The sequence below is a fragment of the Carettochelys insculpta genome, chromosome 2, assembly GCF_033958435.1.
Source record: "Carettochelys insculpta isolate YL-2023 chromosome 2, ASM3395843v1, whole genome shotgun sequence".
NCBI classification, from domain to species: domain Eukaryota; kingdom Metazoa; phylum Chordata; order Testudines; family Carettochelyidae; genus Carettochelys; species Carettochelys insculpta.
Genome location: NC_134138.1, coordinates 8,666,053 through 8,691,421, shown reverse-complemented (window position 1 = coordinate 8,691,421; position 25,369 = coordinate 8,666,053). Strand labels below are relative to the sequence as shown.

Below are 25,369 nucleotides of genomic sequence, written 5' to 3'. Positions count from 1 at the left end.
AGAGAACAAGGGAATTCCCTGCACAGGCAAAAGGTATAAAGGCGCCCTGGAATTCCTCCATTGTTTTGTTTTCAGCTTGTTGCATTTTTGTCTGGAGCTGACCTTGGAAATTGCGGGAAACACCCTAAGGAAAACAGGGGACTTTACTGAAGACCAGGTCAGAATAATATCATTTCTGACCTGAAGATTTCACCTGATATAAAAGCAACTGCTTATATAAGTACCTAGATTTCTAGGGGAGAAGAATTCACTGTGCATTTCCTCTTTGGCTATGCCTAGATATCAGCCTTCTGTCGGGAGCCAGGAGGTCTCCCGCCCAAAGTTTGCCGCTCTGGGAGTCCTCCACTGACTTCCCAGTCCTCCTTGTTATACAAGGAAGAATGGATTTGCTGGCAGAGGGGGGTTTCCCAATATTTGGGACCATGTGCATGCACCAAATGTTGGCAAAGCCTCTCCTGACAGAACTGTCTTCAGGAGACATGCAAATGCATACCATTTCCCGGCAATTCTCAGCAATTTAGACACAGCCTCTGATTTGATAACTTATTTTTATCTGCTTGTCCTTTTCTATAACCACTTGTATCCAACTGATTTGCTTAATAAAAATGCTTTTGTTTATAACCTAACTCTGTGAAAACTGCTCTTTCCTGGGGAGGGCTACCACTCTACCCTTTCATTGATAAGCGGGGGCTTACATAATGAACCTACCTATGCAAATCTTTTGCACAGAGAGAGAAAATCTGGGAGGTGCTTTGATCCCTTCTGGTGTTTGACCCCCTGCATGCTGTGCCCTACAACTGCATCCACCCAGAGCTGGAGTTACAGTGTCTGAACTGCTCTGCAAGGGTGCAGTAATCCCAACTCTATGGCTTGTCTGGAGGAGCTGAGCGGTTCTGATTCAGCAGGACAGAGGGTTGGGGAACCCTCGAAACAAGGTGAGTCTCAGTGGCATCACCAGCACACCGGGGAACATCCCCAGGGGTCTCCTGGGACCACGCCCCATCACAGTGACTGAGCTTTGGATCAGGCCCCGAGGGCTCTTTCTTTCCTCCTTCTAAAATGTCCAGCGGTGACCCAGCAATGAACTAAACTCAATGTGGCTCAGAGGTGAACCCATGTGGTTCAAATCCCCACCCTGGTGACTTATCCTGCCAAGGCAAATGTAGTTCATTGATCCCTAGGTGGGGCTAGCTTTCCAACCAAACCCTTTAAACTGCATCTCCTCCCTAACCTGCAGGGACCCGAAAGAGCCTACGGCACTTTTCAGAAGAGCAGCGTAAAGATCCTTCCAACCTTTCCCACTCATTGCCATATTCTAGCTGGTTGTGATGCTCCACCCCAGAGGATGCTGCATTTCAGGGCAGCTCTGAGCTTATGGATTGGGTGGGGTATAAAAATCCATTACAGGTGGACTGAGAATTCAGAAACTATGAGGGGCTGGTGTAGCTCCCCTCCAGGAGTGATGGGGGCAGGTGCTGGTGAGCACATAGTCAGTCATGTAAGCAGGGGGCTTCTGTGGGTACCAGATGGAGTCGGGGGTTTAATAGGGCACTGGGGTGGTCGGCAGGAAGAGGCTGCCAGGTGGAGGGAGCTAGAATGAAGGCATTGGGTGATGCTGGACTTCAGAGCTCTGCGTTGGGTGGGGGTGAATGGAGCGAGGGGTGAAGGCTGCTGGGGGTTACCAGCTGGATGAGGGAGCTGGCTGTGATGTGGGTGTGCAGCAGATAATGGGATTGCCATTGTGCAGGGTGGAACCCCACTTTGGAGTTGCCTTTGCTTCCTGCAGAGCCCAGCCTGGGAGGAAAGTCCCAGAGCTGCCCTCCAGCCGAAGGCTGGACATCAACACAGCAGTGTTTAGCCCTGGTATTTGAACTCTCCAAAACCGAGTCTGCTGACCCAGGCCAGCTGTGGAGTTTGTATCCTCACGCAGATGTACCCACCGAGTACATGGCTCACTAGGAGTGTGTATGGGCTACAGCTGCCTGTCCGGAGCATGGTATGTAACACAACATGCAAAATGGGGAAAGCACTCAGGGTAAGGCATTCCCAGGGGGGAACACCAGAACCCGTGTGTTAGCTCCAGAGCAGGGTTTGTTTCAGAGGCTTTTAAGAGGAGACGCTCTGGCTGGGTAGGAGTGACTGATGTTGCCCTCAAGTGGTTGAGTCCATGGGGCAGCTAAGGACTCTACCTCAATATGAGTCCTAACCTGGAGGTCTTCTCTGGTCATGTCGTAGCAGCTGTTGCTTTTGGCTCCGGAGGACTAAGGTGCTAGTCCCAGCTCTCCAGCAGTTGTGTGTGTTGTGTGACTGGATTTTTATATTGGGTCTGGAAGCATTTTAATGCATTTTAATGTGGCTATTGGCCCCATATATTGTGCTGGGCGGGGAGGAGTCATGTGTGGTGTCTACTGAAAGCTGCTGATGCCTTGAATCTATGCATAGTAACACAGAGAAAGCCGTGCTAGTCTATATACTATAAAAACAAAAAAGCAGTCCAGTAGCACTTTAAAGACTAACAAAATAATTTATTAGCTGATGAGCTTTCGTGGGACAGAAGCACTTCTTCAGCCCATAGCCATACCAGAACAGACTCAATATTTAAGGCACAGAGACCCAAAAATAGTAATCAAGGTTGACAAATCAGAAAAGTTATTATCAAGGAGAGCAAATCAGAGAACAGAAGGGCAGAAGGAGGGATGGGAGTCAAGAATTAGATAAAGCAAAGTATGTAAAAAAGCCCCTATAATGAGCTAGTATCGGAGGGGTAGCTGTGTTAGTCTGGATCTGTAACAGCAACAAAGGGTCCTGTGGCACCTTATAGACTAACAGAAAAGTTTTGAGCATGGGTTTTCGTGAGCACAGACGGCATCTGATGAAGTGAGTCTGTGCTCAAGAAAACTCATGCTCAAAACTTGTTTGTGTGCTAAGCTTCACAATAGGAGATGTAAACTCAGTCCTATCCGTGATGAATGGACTATAAACAAGTGCTCAGACAGTCCAATCCACATCCCCGATGTTTGGGACTTGTCAATGCAATGCAGCCCAATGGTCAGGTGACCTGGGCTGAGACAAAGCAAGAGGTCCGCCTCAGAAATGGAGACTGTCTCCTGGGATTCATCCAATGGCAGTTTGCTACAACAGCCCACCTGAGTCAGGTCGGAGCAGACCCTCAAGGGCTATGGGAAGAAGAAAGAGTTGGTCCCAAAACACAGAAGAGAGAACAATAGTGTGGTCTTAGCAGTGTCCATGTTGGATCTTTTGTCTTGTGGTCTCCAAGGGTCCATGCCCAGCATGCGGACCCCAGTGGGCCGGATCTACAATGCTCCAAAAGCTGAATTCATGTAACCTAAAGTGAACTTTCAGAGGCTTTCAAGAATCAGCAAATAATACCTCTGGCCTTCGTCAGTGGTTGTGATTGCTGTATGTAAGATATCGCTTTAACAATTCTTCTCTGTAACCCTATTCTTTCTCTTTTATTAATAAACCCTTAGATATTAGATCTAACGATCTGCCTTTTGCAAGGTGATTTGCGTAAGATCCAAGTATATATTGACCGGGGCTGGGGCTGGACCCTTTGGGGCCTAAAGAATCTGTGTGGTGTTGGGTGAAACAGGCTTAAGAGCCCCTCACCCGAATTTGGGGGTTGATGATCTGGGCTGGTACAGCAGCTGGAAAGTCTGTGTGTTTGCTTGTGTGGCTTTTGGCTCCCCGGGGGCTGGCAGAGGTGCTGTGGTGGCTGGTTGGATTTGCCTTAGTTGGAGGGAAATCCCAGCCTGGGGTTGTAAGTAGCCTGGATTTGAAGCAAAGTTACCCTGGATTGATTTCTCTAACTGTGCCCAGAAACCCCGTCTTATCACAATGTGTGACTTACACCCAAGAGCATTTGTGTCTGTTGTTTGCAGTCGCTGGATACATTGTGCTCCAGTGAAGAAGTTTAGCATGAGACCATAAACTGGGGACGTGGGATTAACAAAGAGGCATCGAGATACTTGTGAGGCACCATGCATGTGAGCAAAGAGGGAATGTATTTAAATGAGAGCTTTGGATAAAGTGGGAGATCTTTGGAACCCCAATAGGCCTGGCGGCTGGGGAGATACAGACCCCCCCGCCAGTGCTTGTTATTTTATACCCCTCTATTGAGCCCTTCCCCTTATTCATCTCCTGTTTAAACTAACCTACCCTAATGCCTCTCCAGGTTTCTACCCACCCCTCCCTGCACCTCCTCTATTTCTGCTGTGCAGTGGGATAACCAAAAATAAGCGCAGTATCTTAAGGGAGGGCAAGCCATTGATCTTACATTATTAGTGACTGTCAAAGCCATCTCATGCAGTGAACTGCTTGCTAACCCTGTAATCGTTCATAGAAAGTCAACACAAAACCAGCTCCATGGGCTTTCGAACTCTGTTAGAAAAATAAAGAATTTGTTGCATGCTTTGAGCAAAGGCCAAGTCATGTTGCGATGCCTTGCTGCAGGGCTGGGAGTGCTTCTCCTGCCCCATATCACCCAGCGCTCTCCCAAAGGAAGGGCAGGCAAAGCTTTTTATCTCATCTGGTGAGCTGTGATTGGCTACTGCTTCCTCTCAGTCCCTCTAGCCCTTGGAGGACCATGCCTTGTTGGTTGGGACAGTACCAGACCCAGCATGGCTTCTGTAGTGCACTCAGTGATCTGAAGTCACTGCCCCTCTTTCCCAGGTGACATTCTCCCTTCAAGTAGAGATATATAATGGGACAAAACAAACAAAAAAAGCCTACTATGCCTTGCCACATACCGGCTGAAGAGGATAGAAGTCACCCTAACATAGCTGCCTTTCCCTGAATTTGGGCAGGTATCACAATGCAGGGCAGGGTCATAGTTAAGGCTACTCTTTTAATTTTGGTATGGTGTTTAAATGAGCAACCTCATCCCCCTGCTATCCACTGAGTGTAGAATCAGAACTGTTCAACTATGTGTCAGAGGCCCTTTACTGCTAACTATTATAAAAGATCCTCTTTTAGCTCAGACAGTAGAAAGCCTGTTTTCAACAAAAGAGGATCTGAGTTCTACCCCAGGCCATGTCTACACTACCCCTCCCTTCTGGAAGGGGTATTTAAATGACAGGGATCGGAACTGGTTAATGAGGCACTGATATGAATATTCAGTGCCTCATTAGCATAACAGCAGCCAGTCACACTTCGAAACTGCTGCTTTCAAAATGCAAACTGGCTGTGCAGACGTGGGCACTTCAAAATAAGCCCCAGGTGCTGAATATTCATATCAGCCCCTCATTAACCAGTTCTGATTTGTGTCATTCAAATAGCCCTTCCAAAAGGAAGGGGTAGTGTAGACACAGCCCTAGAGGAACCAAGACATTTGCCTTTGCCTCTAACATCCCTTGGAATGGACCTGTGACAAGATCACCTCCAGTGAGCATAGCAGCAAGCAGGCTATTAATGCCACATTTATGGCAGTATCATATTGACATACTAAGTGGAGCCGTTGTAGCCTGTTGGGTCAATAATCTAAGTAGTATTGCCTTCCTCATTACTCATTGACGGACCAGAGGGTAATGTCTCCAGAGAAGCTGTTATTCTGTTTGTATGTGGCATCCTGGCCAGTCAAAACCGCAGGATGCACAAATGTGTTAAAACAATGCCCGGAAATAGTGATTGATTGTGTCCAAGCCTGAGCGAAAGCACCGCTGCAGTCACTCGAAAGACTCCCATTGACTCTGACGGGCTTTGGCTCCAGCTCCAGGAAACTTGACATAGGTCCCGTCTTGGTTAGGTCAAGGCTTTCTGATTGGCTCACTGTTCCTGGGAACTTCCTCCTGATTGAGCGTGAAGCTGTAATGAGGCATTTCTTCCTTGGATGGAGGTGTAAGCCTGACAGCTCCTCTGGGACCTGGGTGCTGCCCCAGCAGAAAATAGATAAACTCTTATTATGAGGCTGTAGTTGGATTAAAATCCAGAGGGGACCGTCACCAAATTGAAAATCTTGCCAATTTAAAAACTCTTCTGTTCTCCAGGAAACCTCCCCAGAAAAAGCCGTCTCTTCCCATCGTCACTTATCTAACGTCTGTCTCATCTCCATCCCACTCCTTTATCTAGCCACTGGTGGTGCATGCAAGAGCCTTCTCTGTCCCACCATCGAGACCAGCCTTTTTTATAACTTCATTTCACCGACACCTCAGCAATCTTCCCTGTAAGCTGAGCAGTTGGGCAGCTGCCCAGGAGAGATTCAGATGCCACCCAGCAGATTAGCAGAGCCACCAGCAGTGAGCAGTATATGTGTTTATTGGTGGTTCACATCTGTTCCTGCTTCAGTGCACATAACAAAATTTATTCCACACATGGATGGATGGAAAAAAATTAGAGGGAGCATTGCACCCTGTCTATTTTTCAGTTCATATCAGGAAACACCTCTCCTCCCCATAACCTTACACTTTCTCTCCCTGAGCCACAACTGACTGTAGAACTTCACTGGGAATAGGTCTTTTTAAAAATATTTCATTTTAACCCCCACTCATGTGGCTTTGTCCCCCTCTACTGGATGAGTCCATTACTGTCACTGGCTTAACTAGGCTGTTCCTTTAGCTCAGGCTGTGGACCCTCGTGTTGTTAATTACAGAGGTCCCAGACTCAGTCCTTGCAGATGCCCTGCCTGGACACAGCATTACCCAGGTGTGCTATACTGCAGCATGTTCTGAAGCAATCACATGGTTGGATTTGCTGACTGAGTTCTGATTACGGAACTACAGCTAATAGCTCCACTGTCATCAAAATACAACAACTATTTCTGTCCAGCAGCACTGAGAATTGGCACCGCAGCACCCACAGCTGGCAGCGTATGTTTCTATTGGTGGTACATATGTCTTGGTGCACATAATAAAATTTATTCCACCTATACATGGAAAAATTAGAGGGAGTCCTGGTTCTGATCTAGTCTGGTTCAATAAGGATCAGATATTTTTATCTTCTGATGACTTCAGAATGACTTAGTGATCCAGTCCCATGTCCACCCAAACCAATGCAGTTATCACTGACGTGAGCTCCCTACAGGGCAGAGGGACAAAGGATGGAGTTGGCAGGGAGGGAGGCTGAACTAATCCTCACCCTTCAGAGAGGCCCCTTCAGGTCAGATCTAAAATGCAAGAGCAATGCAGATGTGCGTGCCACGGTGCAGATAAACAGTGATTTCCAAGTCCGCCAGTCTACAACATTTCAACAAGCCTAAGTTCAGTTCATCTGCTGGGCGAGATTCTCGTACATAGTATGGTCCCTTTACACGGCCCTGGAGATCTAATGCAGTGGACCTGGTGAATCTGAGGTTCAGAGAGATTTCCCAGCTGGAAAGGGCCATCATAATGGCTCTATATTTCTTGCTGCTTCCAACATAGGTGACCAGGGAGACAGGAGAGGTTGGCTGAGCTGCTGATCCCCTTTGGACAACAGGCTCTTGAGTGTAGTTAGAGCAGCTCTGAGGCTGCTCTCACTTGCCTTGGCTTGGAAACAGAAATGGGAAAGTGCAACTGTGGCTGTACCCAGTCATCTGCCTCCCCACATAGGATGGCTCAGCAGCACCCTGCCTCAGTTTCCCTTTATGCCAAACCCCCTTAAACTAACTTCATCAATCCAACATCCTTAAAAACATCCCCCGCTTTGGGCTGAATTCACAACTCTCAGTCCTGGGGTTTCTTCCCAGAAAGGCTCCAAGATCACTTTTTCCCCAACCCACTCCAGGCCTTCCCAAGGAGGCTTCCCTTGCTTCTGGCAGGCTAGTCCCAGCCCTCCCTGGTCCCTGGAGTCCCAGACTCTTCTGCCATCTCCCTCCGTCTGATGCCTGCAAGAGTGTTCTTACTCTCTGTGCCTTCACACTCCTGCATCCCCTGTTAATGAAGCACAGCTGGACTGGACCCAGCCCCTCTTCAATGGCCAGGCCACTTCATACCCACAGCACAATGTGATCTTAACACAGACCTGAAGCCCACTTTAATTAAGTAAATCTCCTACTGCATTAAGGATGGATCCAGGATCTGAAGTTAAAGAGAATTATGTACTTTAAAATAGCATTTTAATCCTGCTGAAATGATGGCAGGATTTTAGGGGGTTGAATAATTGCTTAGGGTTGGCCAAATTCACCTCTTCTCAGGTTCCTGTGTACCTAGCTCTGTAGGGTATAAGGCAGGGAAAGAATGGAGTGAGAGAAGCAGAGTATTGTAAGCAGAAGTTTCAGTATTTTATTAGATAAACCTACAAAAGGTTCTATTCTAAGAACAGACTTTGCTACAATAGCAAACAGAGAGTGGCATTGGTCTCCTGACAGATTCTAGTGACTGACAGTTTGTGTGAGTCACTAACTCCAGCTTGACACATGAGGAATAAACAAGCAGATACAGTCAGAGCTAGGTCAAATTATTTCCCTGTGCAAAGACCTTTGGCTTCCAACCCGAATGTAGTGATGCCAGCGACCTGAAATGACTCCATAAGGTCACCTTTTGTGAAAACACCAGAGGAATAAGAGCTGTAGTAAAAATAAACCTATTTAGCAGCTTTGTCAGAGTTTAAGGTAAAATTGCCTATGAAATTGTACAGTCATTGAATTCAGTGTAGGTTTTACAGACACAACATGCACCAGCTCACTCGCCCGTCAGCCCCAGGACAGAGAGACTATCCATTCTTTCACGAGGAGATGGTTATATAAGTCAGTGTGCTACAAGTAAAGCTCCAAAATTCTAGGAGCAACCGGTGAAATAAAAGCAGTACCAGTGACCTAGTTGTGCATACTCCAAAAAGTCAGTTGAAAAAAATCCCAGAGCCAAAAGGTGCCAGGACTCAGTCAGTTTTATTTAACAAAGGGAGAATAAATCTTCTGGAAGATAAAATGTCCAAAGACAATGCCAGTGGAAAACAGGTCTTCACAATGAGCTCTGCAAAACAGAGGAGGAGTTTACCTCTGTGGGCTACCCTGTTGAAGGCTTCCTGTGGCACCCACATCATCTTCTGGTCCCAGCACACGTTTGCTGACTGGTCATTGGAGTGTGCATCAGATCTCATCCATGCAGCCAAATGTAACAAAGTGCTGCAGAATTTGGTTATTGGGATTTGTTGGTTGCTCAATGGACACAAACATGGACGGACAGTTGGATTTGGAAGAAATAAGAACTGACCCGACCCTTCACCCAACACATGAACCAAAACTTTCTTGATGTTCAAAAAAGTTGGGTCAATTTCACTTGCATGATTGTTTTCCCACACACTGTTACACTTTCTGGTTCTGCCTGGAAACAGAAGCACCAAAGTTGCACAAGGAACCCAGTTCTGGCACTAATGCTGGCCTGTCCAGAAGCAGGAAGTGGCTGTCATCTCACAAGAGGGTCTGTTCTTGTGCGGTGACTGGCCCAGCTGTGCGGCCTCCAGCTCTTCAGACAAACATCTGGCTTCCCAGATGCTCCTCTGAACCTCCAGCGCTGCTGAGGTTTGACCAAGGCTACCCGTGTGAACTGATACTGCCCACCCTCTGCTCAAATGAGTTACAGCATTGACAGCAAGGAGGGATCTGTCACTTTCAGCAGACTGAGTCAGAACAGGATTTCACTGCACCACCAAGGGTCAATTATCCCTCATTAGATTCCAGATCCCTGGGCTCAGTGACTCATAAAATCAGCAGGAAGAGTTACTCAGTTACAGCCCAACTCCAGCATCCCTGCTCATTCCCCAAGTCCAAGGACTGGCTTGCTTCTGCATGTCCACTTTTGTCTGTCCTCCGGTTTGGAGCTTTCTGTATGGAGCTTGGCCCAGCTTTGACCAGCGCAGTCCCTGGAGCTTTTCTCTGCTATCCTGTGAGCTAGGAGGTAGCGCTGGCTTCCTCTTTTCCTCGCTGTGGCTTGAAAGCAGCTCTGTCATTGCACCCCGCTTCCTCTGGCAGTAGGCTCTTCCTGGAGCACTGAGCTTCTCCATTCTTCCCCATGGAAACGGTGGCTCCCAGCTCAACTGAAAGAAGCTCAGGAACGGTCACAGCAATCCCTAAAAGCAACAACAAGCAGGATTCAATGGAGGTGCCGGATGGAGCAGGGGCTGGAGAGGAGGGAATGCATGCAGCAGGGCCTGCAGGCTGTGTTTCCTCTAATTTTTTTCCATCCATGTGTGGAATAAGTTTTATGTGTACCAAGGGATGTGCGGAAGTGCACCACAGTAGAAACACAAACTGCTGGCTGTGGGAGGTCTGCTAATGAGCTGGGCAGCACCTGACTCCCTCCTGGGTGGCCGTCCAAATGCTCAGCTCACAGGGAACACTGACTGAAGCCTGGGAGGGTCCCAGACCTTTGGCTCCAACCCCAGGCCTTAAATGTTTGCAGCAATGAAACATCCTGCAGCTGCCCCAGTAGGCTAGCAGAGGCCAGCTAGCGTGCTCTGCTGTGTGGACATACAGGGTCACCAGACTGGGATGTCTGCTGGGTGGCCTGAACAGCATAAGCAGAAGACCAGGCTCTGATGCATGAAGTGGCTCTGAGCAGCTTTTGGGGGGTGCTTGGCATCAGACTCTTTGGGAGGCTGGGAAAGGTCTGGGCATGTTAGTTACCTGGGTTGGGTGTTTCCCTCGGGGCTGCCCATGAGACACACTGTTGGCTTCGAATTCAGAAGTTGCTTCCCCTTGCTGAAGCCTTGAATCCACACCTCTTTTCTTCTGTGCTCTGAGCAGCTCACAGGAGGCTCTGATGAGTCACTGTAACAAAGGGAGGATAATACACATGAGCCTCGGTGCCAAATGACACTTTGCATTTCAGCTGAGTATTTCATTCCCACAGACCCTGCCATGCAGTGTAACCCCGCAATGCCATGCACTCCTAGCCCAACAAGGACCAGACACCAGCAAAGTCCCCAAACAAATCCTCACATTGCACCAGGTAACTTGCTACCCCTGGGCCTTGAACTGGGAACCCCCAAATCTAAAGGCAGGAGTTTGGTACAGCTATGCCTAAGAGAAAGCTGGTTGGCAAGCAGGCAAGGTACTCACCCCAGGTTTAAATATCCCACCCCACTTCCCTCCTGTCAGGACATTACCCCAAGGTTCAATGCCTTGTTCTAGTGCCTGATATTCATCTTCAGCTCAATCCACTGAGCAATTCTACCCCACTGGGCTGCGCTGAGCAACCTTCAGTCGGCTCCCCCTTGTAAAACTCTTCTGCAATGCACTTATGTTTAGGGCCTGGGTCAGTGCAGGTGCACAGCCCCTGACTTCAGCATTGTGTGGTTCGGTCCTGTGACACCTGCCTTAACACGGGCTAAAGTTGTCTTACCTTCAGCCTCTGGGAAGAAGTTGCACCCAAAGGCCTTCAGAGCCAGCTGTGCCAAGTCCCAGGGAGATTCCAGCTTCCTCTTGTCCCTTCTCGCATGGGCTGCTACTGCCTATTAAATCAAGCCATGGATGCTGGCGAGTTGCTGGAGTGCAACTGTGGCTGGTGTGGGGCACTGCTGTTTGAACGCCCCCCAGTAAAGCTTTCCTCAGCGAGTTAGCTTGGCCTGCTGTATCAAGAAACGTGAAGGTCCAAACGTCCTGTCTCAAAGTCCCTTCTTCATGCTTTAGTCAATGTGCAGCCTTTGATAGTCCAGCTCCAGCTTGGACCAACTAGCAGAAGACAGTGGCTAGTTGAGAAAGTCCATCAGTTTTTGACCCCTTTCAGACATCTGAGTCCCCATTCCATGGACATCAGACCTTCCAAAAGCAACACGTCTGTAGATCTGTGGTCAAAGAGTCTTCTCTGCTGGCATGGTCTGGGATCTATCACATGTAGCTCCTCTTAACTTTGTTTCTGCTTTCCAGTGGCAAAGTCCCACAGAAACAGGTTGCTGATGTCTTACTATGTCAGCATCTCCAAGGCAGGAGCCTCACTTTGCTACTTGGGGGATATTTGCTCTGACTTCCGGGTGTGTTTAGTTGATTTTTTTGAATATTAGGAATTTACCCCTGTACAGTTTTGGTGCCTTGTCTGATCTCACATTCCCCAAACTAGAAATATCTCTGGCTTCTACCCCTCCCTGTTAATCCACGCAGCCCTGAATCTCAGGGAGAAGACTAACCCAGCAAGGACCAGAGGTTTAGTTTCACCCAGGCTAGCAGACATGGGATGAAATTTCCTTTGCTACTGAGGGATGTGCAGGAGCTGAGAGAGGCAGATAACCACTTGGAGGAAAAATGAGAGCAGGGGCTGAGGGAGATACAATGTCAGGTGGTAAAATTGATCAAACCCCTTCAAGTTACCTTTCGCTGCCATTCTAAGTGGTCAATGATGAACTTTAAAAAAGTTTCCTCCCCGAAGCATTGGCAGGGAGTTGCAAAGGAAGCAAAAGCCAGCAGCTTCCTTTTGGGCTGGACAAAGCCCTGTCAGTAAGGCAGAGATGGGCAAAAGTCAAAAGAAGGATGTTCCTCCATGGAGGGGGAAACCCACTCTGGAAGATATAAGATGCTAGTGGGAAGGTGGAACCCTTGATCAATAGTTACACCTCCTGCAAGTCCTGAGAAAGCACTAACACAGGCTGGATGCCTCTGCAGTGGAGAACTGTCTAGCTTCCTACCAAGGGCATCATAAAACTGTCTGCCCTACAGAAGTTAAAATAGTATCCTCAGGCTCACACCACTCCCCTCACATGATTGAGGTGAGGTGGGCAGCTACCTTCTCAGGTGGCCCATCCGTTATCAAAGTTCATTCCTCTGCCAAGGACTATTGGACTGAGTCCAGCCATAACTGGTCACAGCTAGAACCTCTCGCTAAGGTAAAGCTTCTTAAATCAGCCCCCTCCATGCCTTTGTATAATTCAGGCCAATTCCCTGGTTATACTAGCTCATATCACTGTAGCTGGTGGGCTAGGGGCCTCTGGCTGCGTCTCATCGCTTGCAATGGGGCTAGCTGTGGTCGAGGGGGGCAAGCTATCAGCAGGTTCCCCTGGCTGATGCTCAGGGGTTCTCTGCGGGGTTGGCTCTTCTGACTGGTCAAAGTCGCTCAGGACTTCCTTGCCCCGCTGGATCAGCTGCTCTAAGGTCTTGGGAAAGGGGTGGCTTAGGAAGCGTTTGAATTTGGGCTGCAGGGTGCCTACCACGTACTGGATGATTTCCTCCTCGTCAGCATCGACGTAGAGCGTCTGATACAGGTCTCTCTTACGCCAGAGGAACTCATCCAGGGGTTCCCCCTGCTTCTGGGGCAGATCCAGCTCCCGCTTGATGGCGTCCCTGGTCAAAGTGCCCTCACTGTACTGCAGGAATTCCTTCTTGAACTCCACCCAGTTCTTGACCGAATCCTGCTTGTACTCCCACCACTTTTTGGCCGGGCCGTTCATGTGGTTTTGGATCTGAGAGAGCCAGTACTCCTCGGTCCCTCCCACCTGCTTCAAGTATTCCTCCAAGTGGCTCAAGAACTCGTGGGGATCCTCAAAGATCTGGGTCTCCACCGGGGAGGGTGGCGCATCCTCCGGGGTGGTGATCCACTGGTAGGAGTCGTGGGGCTGGGACAGGCTAGTGATCTCCCCAGGAGGGGGAGTCAGGGCATACATCTGGCTCATGTCAAGGGCATAATCGTAAATCTCCCCCTCATTGGGCCTGCTCTCTGGGCCTCCCACCCCAACAGAGACTGTTTGCCTGGTGTGGTCTGGGGGGCAATATTTGCCCCCCATGGACTCCAGCCGGTCTGCCCATTTCTCCAGGCGGAAAAACACCTCCCTCCAGACATTCATCTCTCTCTTAACCCACCTTTCCAGGTGGGCAATGGTCTCCTGGCATCTGGCCAGGCAGGCCTTGATGGACTTTTTCCATCTCTGGTTGTCCGTGGCAGGGACATGGTCTTCCAGGTTGTTCTCTAGCTTCCCCACTGATTTCTGCAAGCCTTTCAGCTCCCGCTCCACCTGCTTGGACACCTCCGAGAGGAGATGTCGGTGGGTCCTCCGGACATGCTCCAGCATCTCTGCCCTGCACTTGCCTATCTGCAGGATCACGTTGGGCTTACTGGCCACACTGCGGTGCCCCTGGAAAGTGTGGATGTTCCCGTTGGTGAAGTTATCCAACTGCATGGCTCGTGTGGTGTGAGCAAGCTTAACCAAGAAGCACTGAAACACAGCTCGACTTTAAACCCTAGTGGCTACCCCTGGCTGTTAGATTAATGACACTTTTGCCCAGCTACTAACCCCTCTCCCAAAAGGCACACACTGCCCCCTCTTGCCTCCCCACGTACGTCTTGCACAAACACAACCGAGTCAGATATCACCCCAAGGAGAGCTGTCCAGTCCGCCTTGTCGCCAGCAGGTGTCGGTGGCAAATTCGTTCCAGTCCCACTTGCCAATGGAGCGTCTGGAAAAGAGAGTCCTGGCCTGGGACCTCCACCCCGTCGGGTGCCTGGCGCTGTCGTCCGGAGCTCAGGATCGGCTGAGAGTTCCCTCTGCACACACACAGCCAGGGAGCTAGAAGCTGCTGTTCATATCCCAGTGAATTCTCCTTCGCTTTCTGCTCGGCTGCTAACGCTGGGAGCCAAGCACCAGAAAAAAGCGGCACAGAGCTCTCCCACGTCCCTGTCGGAACTGCCACGGTCTCAGGCATTGCCTTGTACTTATACCTCGCAGGGCTCAACATGTGGGCGGCACCCTGCCTCTTCCTCCACCGCTGATTGGAGGAGAGCCGGCCCGGTGGCTGTGGCAACACAAATCCTCATTTCCCACCCCCTCGCGCACACCCCCAGCCTCCAGGCTGAGAAGCACTTGACAGGTTCTGGAGACGGTTGGATGGATGGATGAGTAATCCCACCTTCTGCCTTTCAACTGGCAGCAAGCCCTAATTCAGCGGGCAGCTATTTACTCAGCAAGGTCAGCTGCAGCATGTGTTCCCTGCTCACGGGGGGGAGGCATATGAATTCAGTGTGTCACACCAAGCCACCCGCCCCCGGTCCCCCGCACATCCCTATATACGCGCGCGCGCGTGCACACACACACACACACACCGGCAATCCCCGCGGATGGTAGTAACTCAGCAGAAAGCGGAGTGGAGGGGAGCAGAGTGGCCAGAGCCCCTGGGATTGAAAGGAAAACACGGGGAATTTCTGAAGCCCGGCTGGGCGGGAGGGGTCCCAACAGTGAAAGAGTTCAGGCCAGCTGCTCCCTGGGGGAGGGGATGGGGTAGGGCGGGGGGAGGGGAACTCTCATCCAGGTTTTCCACCCAATTAAATCCGCCCCTCCGACGTGCGTTCCGTACTGAGCTCGAATCAGCTGCTTTAATTGCTCCACCAGCCCACAGACACAGATGAAGCTGAGTTTGTGCCTGGCAAGGCAGGAAAGCCGACCATAAAAGGAAACCTGGGGCCTTATGTAATGGAGGGATTAAAGGATTCCCTGCCAGTGAGAGTTCCCTTCCGGAACAGCCGTCACAGGCCTGGGGGGAGCAGTGGAGTGAAGGCAGGTGTGTTCTCCTGCCAGGGGGAAGGAGTTGTCCTGGGGTGCTTACTCAGAGGGTTCTTGGTCTTATGTAAGAAGGTGGCTCGTGCCGGTGCTGCCTCCCCTTTATGCTCCGGGCAGCCTCAGCCGTGCCAAGGAAGTGTCTGTGTGAGGCTCGTTGCCAAATGTCTCCTAGCCGCGTCTACACGTGCACGCTACTTAGAAGTAGCGGCACCAACTTCGAAATAGCGCCTGTCACGGCTACACGCGTCGGGCGCTATTTCGAAGTTAACTTCGACGTTAGGCGGCGAGACGTCGAAGTCGCTAACCTCATGAGGGGATCGGAATAGCGCCCTACTTCGACGTTCAACGTCGAAGTAGGGACCGTGTAGACGATCCGCGTCCTGCAACGTCGAAATTGCCGGGTCCTCCATGGCGGCCATCAGCTGGGGGGTTGAGAGATGCTCTCTCTCCAGCCCCTGCGGGGCTCTATGGTCACCGTGGGCAGCAGCCCTTAGCTCAGGGCTTGTGGCTGCTGCTGCGGCAGCTGGGGATCCATGCTGCATGCACAGGGTCTGCAACCAGTTGTCAGCTCTGTGTATCTTGTGTTGTTTAGTGCAACTGTGTCTGGGAGGGGCCCTTTAAGGGAGCGGCTTGCTGTTGAGTCCGCCCTGTGACCCTGTCTGCAGCTGTGCCTGGCACCCTTATTTCGATGTGTGCTACTTTGGCGTGTAGACGTTCCCTCGCAGTGCCTATTTCGATGTGGTGCCGTGCAACGTCGAAGTTGAACATCGACGTTGCCAGCCCTGGAGGATGTGTAGACGTTATTCATCGAAATAGCCTATTTCAATGTCGCCACATCGAAATAGGCTACTTCGATGTAGGCTTCACGTGTAGACGTAGCCCTACTGTCACTAGCCTTGGTCCAGCTCCACCTCAGGCCCGAGCCTGAGCGTGGACAGGATACCAGCATTTTAACTCCCCCCTGCTCAGAGAAGAGCTGTCGATGCTGTAGTTCAAAGGCTGGTGCTCCTGTGGTGGTAACATGTAGATAAAGCCATAAGGGCCACCCAGCTCCCAGCTGGTGCCTGCTGTGACGTGACACGCCATGGACCTACAGTGCTTCTCTTGGTCCCATAGGAGCAGGTACCCAGCTGCCAGTGATCACCAGCATCTCTCCGGCTATGGGACCAATTTCCCAGGGATCCTGGCTTAAATCTCCCCGGCTGGTAAGTTGCTGATCTCCAGGATTTTGTACGGTCACAGAAGGAAAAGCCCGTTCGCCATCATCCCTGGGCAACACCAGCTCAGTTTCCAGGGAGCAGCCTGAGGTGTTCTTTCCAGCCCGCTGGTGAGTTAAATGAGTGCATAGCGTAAAAGCTCACAGGCGGACTCCAACCTGGGACCTCTGAGCCGGAGGCTCTTCAGTGCAAGCTAAAAGCCTGCTGGACGAAACTCCTTCTTTCTCTGTATAAGTGGTTTAAGTGCCGCCACCGGGGACAGTGAACCACACCCAGGAGGTGTATGAGTTACATACCTCCACTAGCTGAGTTCCAGAGACCCAGCAGAAATCCCGGACAAGCCTCCGCTTGTAACCACCCAGGCATGGACTCAAATCTGGGACCTCTGAAGCTTAGTGCAGGAGCCTCTTGCAGGCTGAGCTAAAAGCCAGCTGGTGCTCAACTAAGGCTGTGAAGGAGACTTGTTCTTTCTCTCTCTGTAAGGGGTCTAGGTGCCACTCCCCGGGACAGCGAACCACACCGAGGTGTGTGGGTTACACATTGTACTGTGAATTCCATTTTCAAGTGTCACTTTTCACACGCGCAGGCACCACGAGTAAGCATGCAAAGTGAGGAATTTGCTTGCACAACTGTGAATATGGAATGTACCGTTTGCACACCTCACTGAGCACCTGCCCCCATGCAACACTTCTCCCCCCACCTTCCACCACACTCGTGTGCGTGCACACTGGAGCAAGACCTGCAATGAATTTGGCCGATGACGTAAATAACATTTGGTGCCTCACTCCACGCATCAACCCCACGCCCAATGCCCGAGCTGCAGGGAGGTTCGGCAGGGCCCGCATTGGATCCAATTTGTCAAATCCCCGCTCTGCTCTCTGCAGCTTTGGTGCCTTGTGGAGCTGTTCTGCTTTTGGGGGAGTGGGAGGGGGGTTCCTTCTGGGCTTCCTGGGGAAAGTCTGGCTGGTGGAGAATACCATGACAACTGTTTTCCTGGTGTAGCTAATTAAAGGGAGGTGAGTAGGCAGCAAGGGAGGAAGGAGGAGAGCCGGAAGCAAAGGGCGGGTGAAAGAACTGGCGCAGAGAGTCCCAAGGAAGGGGGCCCTGCATGAGAGATGCAGACAGACTGGCACAAACAGAGGGTCGCAAGCAGCGTGGAGAGGGACAAACAAGGAGAGGCCAGGAGGCTGACAGGAGAAGGAGGCACTGATGTGTCATTCTTATTATTGCCACTGTTGCCTTCACAGCGCCCAAACTTGCTCTGGTCACACAGGGCCACCTTCCAGGGCTGACTGGGCAGCAGAGCATGACAAGGGCAAATTGGCGAGCGGAACGGAGAGCAGCAAAGAGGTTCCTGCTTTCCCGGCACCCAACCAGCGATAGCGGCCGGAGGAGAGCGGGGAGAAAAGAAAGCCAGGGAGGGCAGCGAGTGGCTGGCTCCTGCCCTGCTGAGCAAGGGGAGCACCAAGCAGATAGAAAGGGAACAATTCACATCTCCGTCATGCTGGTGTGAACTGGGGTGTATTCTCTGGGCGGTCCCTGAAGCTAACCCAGCATGAAACCAGTGGGAGATCAGGATCAGGCACAAAACACCAGAAGAGAGGGGGGTAAAAAAGCTAACTAGACTGATGGCGCTACGGGAGAGAGAGCCGAAAACCCCGGCATATGATCAAAAAGACCCTGGGCCAGACTGCTCCCTCAGCAGACGCCAGTGGAGTTGCATCAGGGCTGAGTCTGAGCCAGTGTCTTCAAAAGCCTGGCCTCACCCCAGAGCCCTGAGCTCCCCGGAGCTCAGCAACCTCCTGGTGCACCATCTGCCACAGAAGGGGCAAGATGCAGGGCAGACAGCCTGGGGCCACCTGCTGTGGGGGGTGACAGAGCTCCCCGCATGTGCTAGGGAAGTGCTGAAACGCTCCCAGCAGCCATGAGCCGCAAGCTGGCCCTAGAGACATGTGCCTCTGTGGCAGCGGGCGACCGAAAAGAACAATGCCTCTCACAGTGAGCTCGTGTGGGCCCCGAAGCGGGGGCAGACTAGCCGATGGATTGAACTGTGGGGTTGGCCCTCCAGATTTGACTCCCAGTTGTGCTGTGGAGTCTCTGTGACCTGGGGGGAAAATAGTCTCTCCACCTCAGTTGGCCCATCAACAGCACCGGTGGTGTGGGCTCAGCTGCAGGGGAGCAGCTCGGGTCAAGGTGCTCAAGGAAAGCCCTGAGCCTGCATGGCTAAGGACAGGCAGCGAGGACTGCCCTGCTTCCAGACAGCCCTCGTGTGAAGAGACAGAGCAGAACGTGAGCAGGACTGGCCCCACCACCTCAGTTTCTAGTCAGCGAGAGTCAGGGGACCCAACAGCCTCTGCAGGCCCTGGGGGCAGCTCTCTGAGGGGGCAGGGCCTCAGCTGGAAGTGGTGGGGCTGGGGCCAGCCCTCTGTGCCTCCTGGCGAGTGCCCTGAGCTGTCGGGGCTTCGGGAAACACAAGCTGTGGCACTCCAGCAGTGATTTAAAGGGCTGGGGGCTCTGGCCACAGTGGCAGCGGCCAGGAGACGTGGAGCCCTTTGAATCGCCAGACCCTGGGGCAACTGCTCCCTTTGCCCTCCTCTCCCCTCATTGGCTCTAATCTAGCTAGCTCCAGGTCCAGAACCACACAGGCACGGCAGCTTGAAACGTTGCCCAGAACCCTGGGACATCACGTACGAGGCTGGTCTGTGATTCACAGAGCCCCGGGTCAGAGGGGCCACTGGGTTCATTTAGTCTGACCTCCCCTGCCGCGCACAGCAGAAACCTTCCCCCAATCAATTCCTGGGGCGCAGCTTCAACAAACAGCCCGTCTCCATTTAAAAATGGGCAATAACGGAGAACCTGCCACCAGCCTTTTCCCTGTAAGCCGGGCGCTTGAGTGGCTGCTCAGGAGAGAGTCAGATGCTGACCAGCTGATTAGCAGAACACCCACAGCTAGCGTCTCTTGTTTGCTCGGGTGGTGCTCCTTTGCATATGCTTTGGTGCACCTACAACATTTATTCCACACATACATAACACTGACAGACCCAGGTTGCCAGCCCCAGAGACAGAACTTGCAAGCATAGGGTCTTAAAGCCCTGCACTCTACCCTGTGAGCTAAAGGCCAGTTGGCTGTCAGCCAAGGCTGTAGAGCAGAGACTTTACTCACCCCAGATGAGGGCTCAGTGCCTCTGGGTACTACACATGGATGGCAAAGATTAGCAGGAACATTGTCCACCACAGCTAGTCGGTTGTTTCCGGGGTTAATGACCCACTGTGTTCAAAGTGTCTGCTGTCTTTACAGTCCAAATTTGTCCTGCTTCACCTGCCAGTCGTTGGATAGGGTTTGCTCCTCCTCAGCTAGGCTGAAAAGCCCATTATCAGACATTTGTTCCCTATGGAGATCCAGATAGACTGTGGTCAAGTGAGCCCAACCTTCTGATGATTATCATCTTGACAGCTTTTCTCTGAACCGGCTCCAATTCATCAGCATCTTTCTTCAAGGACAGCTACCCCAACCAGACACAGGATTCCAGCCGTGTTTGCCCCAGGACCAAATACAGGCATACAAGAACCGCTCTGCTCCTACTTGAAAGTCCCCTGTTTATGCATCCCAAATGATGTTAACCCTTTGGCTACAGCATCACATTGGGAGCTCACATTCAGCTGATTAACCCCCATGTGAGCAGTTCCCACCTGGGGCTGGGTGGCCTAGTGGCCAGGCCTCCTGGCCAGGGCCTATTGGGTGGGTCTTCAGCCCCACCTGAGTGTCTATGGGTTAAGTCTGGGGCATGGCCCTGAGAATCTAGTTTTCCCTTTAGCAAGAGAGAGGTTCCTGTCAGTTCCCCACTCCCTGCAGTGCCCGGGGGAAAGTCCTGGGCTGTGCCCTCCAGCAGCCAACCAGGTGGCAGCTCTGACTTGGGGCCTGCTGCCTTAAAGCCAGCTCCTGCCTCTTGGCTGGTCAGCCCTCAAATGGGCTGGCTTCCCTCCCTTTATACTCCTCCAGGCCTGACACTGTTTGCAGGTGGACCAGGGTGGGGCTGATTGGGCCAACAGGCCTTGTTTAATCCCTGCCTTGCCTGGCCTTGCTTTCACCCTCTTACACCCCACAACCCCCCAAATCTTTTTCCGAGTATCCAGTAGCAACCGGCGTGGGGATTCTAGGGGGTGCAGAAGCTAAGTGTCCCTGCCCCACCCCTGTCACATCCCTGCTCTGCCCCCTACCGGCCTCTTCTGGTGGGTCCAGGGGTAGTTCCCTCTCCCCCCGGAACAGCTGAGGGGTAGCACTTGTGGGCTGCACCACTGTGAGGGAGGTGCGGGAGTCATGGGAAGCAGCACAGTGACCATGGTAAGTGCTGGAGAGTGGGGTGATGGGAGGTTCAGGTGACCCCTTTTGCTGTCCCCATGCATTACCTATGTAAGTCACTGCTTCCCAGGACAGAGTCCTCCATGCTGTGGTGCTGGACATATCCATTAAGGATACTATAACACATATTGTTTGTTTGCACCCAGTTTAACAAACAGTCTAGATCTCTCAGTGACCTGTCGCCTTCCTTATTCCCTGCTCAGCCACACCCCAAAACTCCAGTGAAGTCACAGGACGGTTGTTTTCTTCTAAGGCTGGACAAGGGACTTGGCTGGCATAAAGAAAGCAGCAGGTTTGTCTCCATTGCAACCGTTGGCTCACGTGACTCCTCTCCTCCTCGACTTGCAAAAGATGGGAGTTGAGCTTCCCAGCAGGGCTGGATTAGCCATCGGTGAGTTGTGCTCAATGCAGTTAGGAGCCATCCCTGATCTTCTGCCTTCCCACCATCCTGATGGATCTGATAGCTGGAACTGAAACCGCCACTAAACTCAAGCTAGAGATTTTTGTGCATTTACAGGAGTTATCTTAGGGCAAGAATGGGGCTATAAATCCACAACCGCTCCAGCCTTTCTCCCTCCTTCGCTGCAGAGGTCAGCCAAGTAGAGCCTTACCCAGCCTCAATGCACCAGCCTTCCTGATCTAAGGAAACAATGCACATGCCCCCTCAGCTCTGCCTGCTGCAGAAAGTTGGCCAGTCCATAGTTTTTCTGGAAGCAATGTCTACAGGAGGAGTGGTAAGAAGGAGAGCTAGAAGTGTGTAAAAAAATCCATAATAATAGCTTTGAAGTCCAGTACAGAGCTCTACTTATCAATCTCCTGTCCAGGAACATTCTATTGCATTACCACCCACCAAAATGCACAATGTACCTATCACAACACCAATCACGGTGGAACCTGCATTGTTCTTACCTCCTCAAAGTAGGTGCCCACTCTGTTAGTTGTCAACAGCACCTCATTTTCTGGTGGCAGGGGACTTGAAGGGGCACAAGTGAGGGAGATCTAAGGGTGAGTGCTTGACTGATATTAACTATTACTATTATTATTACTACAACTTCCACTAATAGTGGGATGCAGAAGAGCCTGGGACTTCTTCCAATATTTTTTCCCCAACATGCATTTATATTGGAGCCAGATAAATCTATTTTTCATCACTTAAGAACAAAATTAATTTATTTATTTGTAAATGCATTTTGCATTTATTTTCTCACGCAAGGTTTTTATTTTGGGTTTGGTTCCTGGGTGGGTGGGGAAAACATTAACGAGCAATTGATTATGCTCTTGCCATCATGCCCCTGCAGGGTCAAGGAAACAAACTAATTCTGTGTATTACTATTACTGTTTTTTTTTTCCTTTCCAGTCTGAACTGTGCATTTGGCTGGTATTACACTGATGGGATTAATGCAATAACAGGGATGTAGCTAAATTGGCTGGGTATGTTGCCATGCATCCAGCTGATTAGCTTATGGGGTTGGGCGTGTTGCTAGAAAAATAACCAAGGCACATTCTGATCTTGTTTGCACTGGGTAAAATCTGGAGTAATACTGTTGAAGTCAATTGGGTTACTCTAGATGGGCAGGTCTGGAATTTGGCTCTCACTGCTTAGCTGTGCCTGCGGGTTATTTAAAGCGTGCACTCCTCTGCCTTTCAGCACTGAATAGTCTGGGCACAGTTTCTCAATTAAGTGTGTTTTAACACCTCTTCAGCAGGAAATTTTAAAATGACAGGGATGAGGCATTCTGGGTTGACTTCCAGCCACCCCTGGGCCTGGTCTCCCTCAATAGTTGAGATTACGCTGACTCTATCTGCAAGCAGTCTCATCAGTTGCTATTATGCAATGGTGCTCGCCTGAGCCTGAGCCAGCTTTGCAGCAGAGTTGCCCAGGGAGGCGATAATCCTCCATGTTCCTGAGGGTTAAAGGAAAGCAGCCCCTTCACGTTGGCATCCGTGTTTCGAATGGACAAACTAAAAGGTTGTGTGGTGCTCCTGATTCCTTCACCGGGATCACTGCGTTCCCATTGTCCCAGCACCCGCAGGGAGCCCCTGTTGGGTCTGGACTCTGTTGTGTGCCTGGAGTGTCCTGGGGCCTGGAACCCTAGATAAATGGGGGAATTGGGCCAAAGGAAATCTCATGAGGTTCAACAAAGGCAAGAGCAGAGTCCTGTACTTGGGACGGAAGAATCCCGAGCACTGTTACAAGCTGGGAACTGACTGTTTAAGTAGCAGTGGAGCACAAAAGGAGCTGGGGATTACAGTGGACGAGAGGCTGGATATGAGCCAACAATGTGCCCTTACAGCCAAGAAGGCTAACGGTATATTGGGGTGCACTAGGAGGAGCATTGCCAGCAGTTTTAGGGAAGTGATTATTTCCCTTTATTCAGCACTGGTGATTCTCCAAAGTGTCAGGACTGGAGAGTGCATGGTCAGAGCTAGTGGTTGGAGCTGCAGCAGTCAGGACCCAGAAGTCAGCACCATGAGACAGGAACCGAGCAGGGCAGGGACAAACTAGGACAAAGCAGCAACAAGGCTAGGAAAAAGGCAGGCAGAAGTGGCACCCTTCAGCCAAGCAAGCATCCTCCTGCAAGCCAGCTGAGCTCAACAACCTGCCAGGAGGGTAGTGCTTAGACATGACTGATGGGGCTTAACACTGACCCAAGGCTTTAAAATTCCTTTTCACCAGCACTGCATTCACCAAAGGCCAGATTGTGAATGTGAGTATGCAAAAGAAGCTGGGGGAGGAGGGGTTTGCAAAGCACAGTGTCTCCTGCTGGTCCCACTGAGGTAGTGAGGCTCTGCACCTTGGCCTGAGGGGACCAACCTTCACAATCCGGCTCTTGAGGGTGAAACAAACCCAGTCAATTTGATGGGTGACGCCTGAACCCAGAGCCCTTCAAAACAGAGCAGTGGTGCCATGAGGAAACACCCACACAGGGGCTGGGCATGTGGGGACTGTGTAAGTGTAACCACCATCAGGCAGACTCAAACCTGGGACTCTGAAGCTTAGGGCAAAAGCTGCTACAGTCTTAGTGAAAAGCCAGCTTGACTCTCAGCTAAGGCTGTAAGGTAGTCTCTCTCTCTCTCTCTGCCTGTTTCCAGGTCCCTGCTGTCCCACAACCTCCCTGGCTGACCCTAGGCAGGCGGTTTCCTCTAATGTTTTTTAATCGATGGGTAGAATAAATTTTGTTATCTGCACCTAAGGCATGTTCAGTGTGCACTGCCCATAGAAACACATGCTGCCAGCACTTTGCTGATTGGGGGGGGGCTGAAGCTCTCCTGGGCAGCTCCCCAAGTGCTCAGATTTCAGGGAACACTTGTAGGCAGCTCTTTGTATCTCTTGGAGCTTCATCAGGGATGTGGGTACAATCAGACCCCCCTGTGGCTGTAGGGGCAGGTCTGTGGCCATATAACACCTGATCTCAGTGCTACTGAGACCCAAATGATTCCCTGAGGCATCTGGCTTCATTCAGGGATATAGATATATGGAGATACACATCTCCTAGAGCTGGAAGGGACCTCAGAAGGCCATCTAGTCCAATCACCTGCCCTCTTTGGCAGGAAAGCACCAACCCCCCTTTTTTTTAAATCTATTTTGCCCCACATCCTTTAATTGCCCCCCTTAATGGTTGAGCTCATAACCCTGGGTTTAGCAGGCCCACACTCAAATGACCAAGCTAGCCCTCACCACGCAGCAAGAAGCTTTTGCTGAACCCCAGGTACTGCCCCAGAACAGCTTGTGTCACCACTGAGCTTCCGAAGCCAAGGGGCTTTGCAGGAGGTGATATGGATTTCTCTCTCCACTTCTCTTTCTGTTGTCAAGTTTCCAACCAGGGTTGGGGAGGAGTAATCAGTGCTAAAGGGGCTTTAATGACATGCCTGACTTCGCTTAGTCTGGATCTCCACAGCCCCGGGGTGAAATGCTCAGAAAACAAAGTCAGTCTTGTCTGTATCCACTCCCTGCCTTGTGAGGCAGAAAAGGGAGGGGAGTGAGAGGATGCCAGGGAGCTGCGGGTGTGCGGGGTAGACACGTGGGCGGTGTGTGTGACAGGTGTAGAGTGAGTGATCTCCCAGACTCCTGCACATGCCGGTTCTGCACAATCTCACACACACACCCCCACGTCCGCCCGCTCTGGAGCGCGGTGAGACACCCTGCGGGGCAGAAGTAGTCATAGGTGAGAGGAGGAATGTCTCAGAGCAGTAGGCAGAGGGGGCTGAGACACTGTCATGCGGCATAGCCCCCTCGCACTGGGTGCTGGATCAGAGCCCCCTGCCCACCCCCATCCCACAAAGAAAGCTGGTGAGCTGTTCATGCTGGGAAAATGCCCAGAAAGTCCCCCCGAGTACAATGGCAGGGTGAGGGGTGGCAAGGGCACAAGAGGGTGGGATT

The 25,369-nt window shown here is 51.3% G+C and overlaps 1 protein-coding gene across 1 annotated transcript; it reads right to left on the bottom strand.

Moving 5' to 3' along the window:
* Window positions 1-12,819: 12,819 nt before the first annotated feature.
* ARC (activity regulated cytoskeleton associated protein) lies at window positions 12,820-14,037 on the bottom strand. The gene has a single exon (XM_074985602.1). It carries the CDS (start codon window positions 14,035-14,037, stop codon window positions 12,820-12,822), a length of 1,218 nt encoding a protein of 405 aa, XP_074841703.1.
* Between the last annotated feature and the right edge of the window lie 11,332 nt (window positions 14,038-25,369).